The 5,561-nt window shown below is 33.0% G+C and overlaps 1 protein-coding gene across 1 annotated transcript; it reads right to left on the reverse strand.

Annotated features, from left to right (window-relative positions):
• Nucleotides 1-1,924: 1,924 nt before the first annotated feature.
• Nucleotides 1,925-4,769, reverse strand: LOC111392759 (zinc finger protein WIP2-like). Its single transcript, XM_023018155.1, has 2 exons — nucleotides 4,039-4,769; nucleotides 1,925-2,654 (listed from the first exon to the last, which is right to left on the reverse strand). Exons 1-2 carry the CDS (start codon nucleotides 4,549-4,551, stop codon nucleotides 2,217-2,219), a joined length of 951 nt encoding a protein of 316 aa, XP_022873923.1. The 5' UTR covers nucleotides 4,552-4,769; the 3' UTR covers nucleotides 1,925-2,216.
• Between the last annotated feature and the right edge of the window lie 792 nt (nucleotides 4,770-5,561).

The raw sequence follows: 5,561 nt of genomic DNA on the forward strand, positions 1-5,561 counted from the left end.
GTAAAAATTCTTTTGTTCTTCTCCTTCCTTTGGTTCTTCTCTTGATGTTTGATTTATGAGCATTATATTGATTTATATTATTATCGTGATATTAGAGCCCAAATTTGTGTGTTGAAATCGATCTCTTTTCATTCCTTTCATTCTCAAACTAAATAATATAACTAATAATAATATTATGTAATATTATTATCCAAATTATGCTAATGAAATATACAGCTAGTTATGAGTAGAGTATATGAAAAGGTGCATATGTGAACCAAACACAGCTAATTTGAAGTAAAAAGTTGCAAAGTAACTTACGTGAAACAATTTTTATCATAAGAGGAAATGGCTTCTACTTATCATTAAATGAACAAGTAATCATAGTAGGGGCAAGGATATTCTTGGCTTACACCCATTGTTTTCTTTAAATTGCTTAAAGTAGTGAATCTTATTAGATGGCAGAGATTCCATCCATTGCAAAAGCAAAAGAGCATCACGAGCACCCAAAAAGCTGATATATTTACAGAACATAAAACATAAGTCGCATCTGTTTGTCATCCATTATTTCACATTCTACCACATTTTTTATTATACAGTACTCATTTTTAACTATACATTCGTCATTAAAATAATATCACACACAAATCAAAATTTTTCCTTCTTTTTTAACGACACATTCTCCATCAATCTACTGTTCCATAATACATTTTTCAAAACTAAAGGGGCTCAAACACACCCTTAATCTTACATTTGGAAGGAATTATACTGTCTACCGTTTGTTATTCTAGCAAACTCCACTCTCGCTGTGCACTCAAAGGACTAAAGAATATTTGACAAGTGCCTTATCCAAAGATGACGGACTCTTTTATGTTACTAGTGGATTAGTGAAGACTCGCGCACAAAATCGAGATCTTAAAATTCGTTATATCAGTAGGAATATTTTGACGGCATAATATATGCATAGGATGCTCAATGTACTCCAAGAAAGCGGCCTGCCTTCTTTTGCGAATCCCCTGGACACCCCCCCACCCCACCCCCAGCATGTTGACCTATAGAAAGATCAATATGAAATCAAGAAAATAAGTGTACAATATGATTAGACTCTCACAGAATTCACGATTCTTTTCCTTTTATTCTTCTCAGAGTTTACAACCATGCAATTGTTACAAGATTTTTCTTACATAGCCAGTTATATAGAGTGGTGTGTTTCTCACAGTCACCCGCACCATCGGAAGTAGATTTGAAAGTAAAAGAGATGGAAAGTCAAACAAGAAATGAACCTTTGAGCTAGATCATGACATCAAAATAAAAACTAAAATTGCATATTTAGTACACAGAAATTAATAAGATAACAAGATTCTACAAAATGTACCTCTATGCATTAGCCACAGACATATATTCTCACTTATTAAATGTTATAGAGAAATGCCACTACTTTAACATTAACTTTCCCGTGCTTTATGGGTCTTTGTTTCCTATGTTCACTGCTTGGCAATAAAGACTTGTTTGTTCTATCACTGCAATGGATGAGCTGATGTTGTCAAAATTGTTAATTTATTATGGGAATTCTAGGATTAATGAAACATTAGTTTAAAGGCTTAAAAGTAGCACAGACAAAAAGAAAAAGAAAAAGAAAAAAAGAAAATCATCATGAGCTTAATGCAAAAGCAATTTTTCAGGAAATTAAGTAGTTAAATTAAAGCTCAGTGTACATCTATTACAGTATTACTACAGACAATGCTAATAAATTCCCAGAAAATAAAGCAAAATGTGTAGTAACACAAACATGAAGTATGCTTACATAGACATATACGAGCACAATCCACTAATAAGGTAAAAAAGTCATGTTGCTCTAATTCCCGATACAAGCAAAGACATAGCGAGGGTTAGCGTTCAAATTCTCAAAAGCTATAAGTCAAAAGAGACTAGCATCGAGCAACAATTAGAAGAATAAAAAGTTTTTTAGTGTTAATAATCTCGAAACAAGTAGATATATATACACGCAACTTTTAATCATGCTATTGTACGACTAGTTTGACATTTGTGTAATGTCCATGATCTTTACACCTCACACATTGTCATAATAATTGTACAAATTCATTGTACAACTAGCTTAATTCTACAACTTTTAACTATCAAAGTCTCGAAATTAATCTCAAAGTTCAAGATATGAGAAAAAAATCAATGGCTAAAATAAAAGAAGAGACGAACAAATCCAGCAGCTAAATTACTTCTTACTGCATGGACTCATCATCTTGTTCAATTTCTGATGCAGGCTCTTCTTCTTCTTCAAGCCCGGTAAATCCATAAGCTCCATGTCCATTTCCAAAAGCCTTAATATGATCTTTAAGGGACCTTTTGTGCTTAAAATCAGAACCACAAATGCAATACCAGAGTTTACCACAATTTTTCTCATGGGTTCTCCAATCTCCCCTCACTGCAAAAGTTTTTCCACATTTTCTGCACATAAAAGGCTTGATTCCATGTTTCCTCTTGTAATGTGTTTGAAGTGTTCTGAAATCTTTTAATGGCTTTGCTCTTGGGTGATCAATATTATTTCTGCAGCCAGGTTCACAACAATAACAAGGAAGCCTAAGCATTCCTGTTGGTTGAATTCCCCTTAGAGATTCAGGCCCTTTTCTGTACTGTGATCCGTGCCCCCACATATGCATCTGCACCATCATCAAATAACAAATATAAAAGGTAAATATATTAGTTCAAGAATGTGTTGGACTACTTGAAGCTCAATTATATTGTACACTCATCCTCTTGACCGCAGATCGATCGGTCGGCCTAAAAGTAATACTATGTAAATGCATCCGCTGTGTCATAAAATAATTGAAAAGGTACATGTATAGAGCACTGTTCCTGTATATGTCGGACTTCTTGAAGCCTAATTATATAGAATTATATACTGTACATTTATCCTCTGGACATTAGATGGACCGACCTAATACTACTACTATATAAATGATGAATGATTAGCGTACGGCCATTTTGTGTGCAAGAGATGCTAGAACTTGCACTGGATAATAGATTTTAGCAATATAAATCTGTCCGTATTTTGCTCTGATTCCTTTCGTTGACTACTGTATTCATCACCGTAGGAATTACGGCTTATTATCCCTACTATAAAATGCATATTGTGTGAATATATATCAATGTAAGGACGATTATACTTCACATAGGATATCTTAATTTTTTGGAATGCACATGTTTGTTATTTACACTTTCTGTTTTGTCACTGAACACGAAAGTACATAATTAATAAGCCATCAAAAGTTCTGGTTCTTAAAGTTTCTTTTAAATGAAGACATCTTGACTGAGTAATTTCCATTTGAATTTTTTTTTTTCAGAACTTGTAAATAAAACTCTGGGTTTCCCAAGTGAACCTAAATAAAAGTGTGTTAATATACAACCTTTCCTTGTCTTCATTAGATGTAAAATGGAAGAAAGAGGAAAAAAGATGCCTCTGATATGGAAAAAGTTTGTGAGAGATAATTTGTTAAGAATTGAACAAATCTGCAGCTTCTTTTACAGGCTGAGATTCTACAAACTGAGTAGAAATTCTCAGCCTTTGAAGATCATCTTTAATGCTTAAGCCCTGAAAACTGTTTGAAGTTTCAGTTGTGTACAGTTACCGATTTGTGATGCACAGACTTGAAAGCGTGTGCTAAAAGCATAACATTTTTTGAGCTGTTCCATCACATAAATGAAGAGTCTCAGTCTCGTCTTCAGTAGGATTCTATCAGTCTTCATTCTGAAAAATTAAAAATCTCAGAAATATGACCTGAACTGGATGAAAAAGAGTAAAAACAAACAATATTTTTACAGATTAAATTATCCAATCTTTTTACTGCTTTAAACAACTTTACAAGACTGGCATCTACTAAAAAAAGAGGGTAATCAAAATTAGTTGCGATGTTTATCAAAGAGGATTCCAAAACTAAAATTTAAAATCTTATCTGTTCAACAAACAAGACATTCCCATAAGGTTTTTTATAAGAAAGTGGGAAAGGTAGAAGGGGAAGCCTTAGAGATTGTGCTAAAACTTACTTGCATGTTGTTGTATCTGTTGAAAGTCTTGAAGCAAACAGGACATGAATACTGGGTTGGACCTATAAGAATCTGGGAAGGGGTTGGAATCCAATATTGTCCCTTGTTGAGTCTGTTGATTGGGTACCCAGAAAGATCGACCTCTTCATCTTTATCCGTACTTTCAGCAGTAGAAGATCGCATAGAAACCAGATCAGCAGCACTAGGGTTTGGCAACCCTATGTGTAGTGCAACAGTAACATCTCCGTCGTCCTCCACGTTGTCATCAGGAGTCAAAAATATGTTTTCTGTTTGACTATTATCTTGTCTGGCTTTGGTCTTGTCCAAATCCATGGTGTGTGAACAAGAAGGTTCTTGTTCTTCATATCTTGTGGGACATAGTGTCAGAAGTGGAAGGGCTTCCTTTAGAGGAGGTGAAGGAGGTGGAGTTTCAGGAGGATTTGAAGATAGAAGATGGTGAAGAGTGTTGAATTTGAAGCATTTGTAGAAATTATCTGAAGAGGAATCAGTCATGGCGGAAGGGGGGAATGGAAAATGGAAGACGGATGGTGCCCTTGTAGAGAGAGAAAATGGAGAGAGAGAGAGTAGAAGATGATCAAGAGTGGATGGTGATTAGCTCAGGCAAAGCTTAGCAGAAACATAAAGTACCTAGGGAAAATTAGTAGGTAAGGGAGAAGAAAGATTATACTTAAAAGTTAGCCATTTATTTTCTCTTATTTTTGGGCGTTTTCTTTCGTTTTTTTCTTGCGAATCATCTGCTACAACAAGTCAATAAGATAATCACTATCCTACCAGACATCACATTTAGTAATCACTGTCGCTCATAACGATTTCACCACTAGTCAATATAATGAGTAATATTTAATTTGTTTCACTTTATGTTATATAATTCGTCATATCAAATATGTCATAAAGAAAATGTACATTACATTGTGGACTATCTAAAGAGGGAACAATATAAGATTTTTTTTAATAACCCTGTTTAATTTTATTAAAAATTAAATTTTTAGTAGATTTTGATTATAATTGATGAAATATGTTGTTAAAATTAATGATTAAATTTGATTGAAATTTTTATGATTTTTTTTTTTTGGGGCATTGTTGATACTTATAATGTTATTGATACTTCAAGTGCAACACTAGCACTCTTAAACAGTGTTCTAAAAAGCACGCAGACAAAACGCTTTGCCTTTTTAGTAAAAGCTAATAAGCAATCAATTGCTAAGTTGACCGCTTAATGCACGACACACCTAGATGCGTTTTATTTATTTTTTACTTTTTTAGAACCTTTTAATTGACTTTAGTTTATTAACTTTTTTATTATTTTATTCTTTTTTAAAAGGATTTCATTTATCTTTAGCTTCAAATTTTTAAACGAGTTTATTTGTACAAAAGTTAAAAATGACTTTATCCGATAAATATTTATATAAGATTTAAGTTATAGTACTATCTATATTATATAATTACGATTTTAAAACTTATCATTTTGTTGGAAACTTCAAAAGTATTTATAAATTTCCTAT

The sequence above is a fragment of the Olea europaea genome, unplaced genomic scaffold, assembly GCF_002742605.1.
Source record: "Olea europaea var. sylvestris unplaced genomic scaffold, O_europaea_v1 scaffold973, whole genome shotgun sequence".
NCBI lineage: Eukaryota > Viridiplantae > Streptophyta > Magnoliopsida > Lamiales > Oleaceae > Olea > Olea europaea.

Bases quoted from the DNA above. Each gene is read 5' to 3' on its own strand.
- LOC111392759 (XM_023018155.1), bottom strand. From the start codon at position 4,551: ATGACTGATTCCTCTTCAGATAATTTCTACAAATGCTTCAAATTCAAC. The intron at 2,655-4,038 runs GTAAGTTTTAGC...ATGATGGTGCAG, and splicing joins ACAGATACAACAACATGCAA to ATGCATATGTGGGGGCACGG.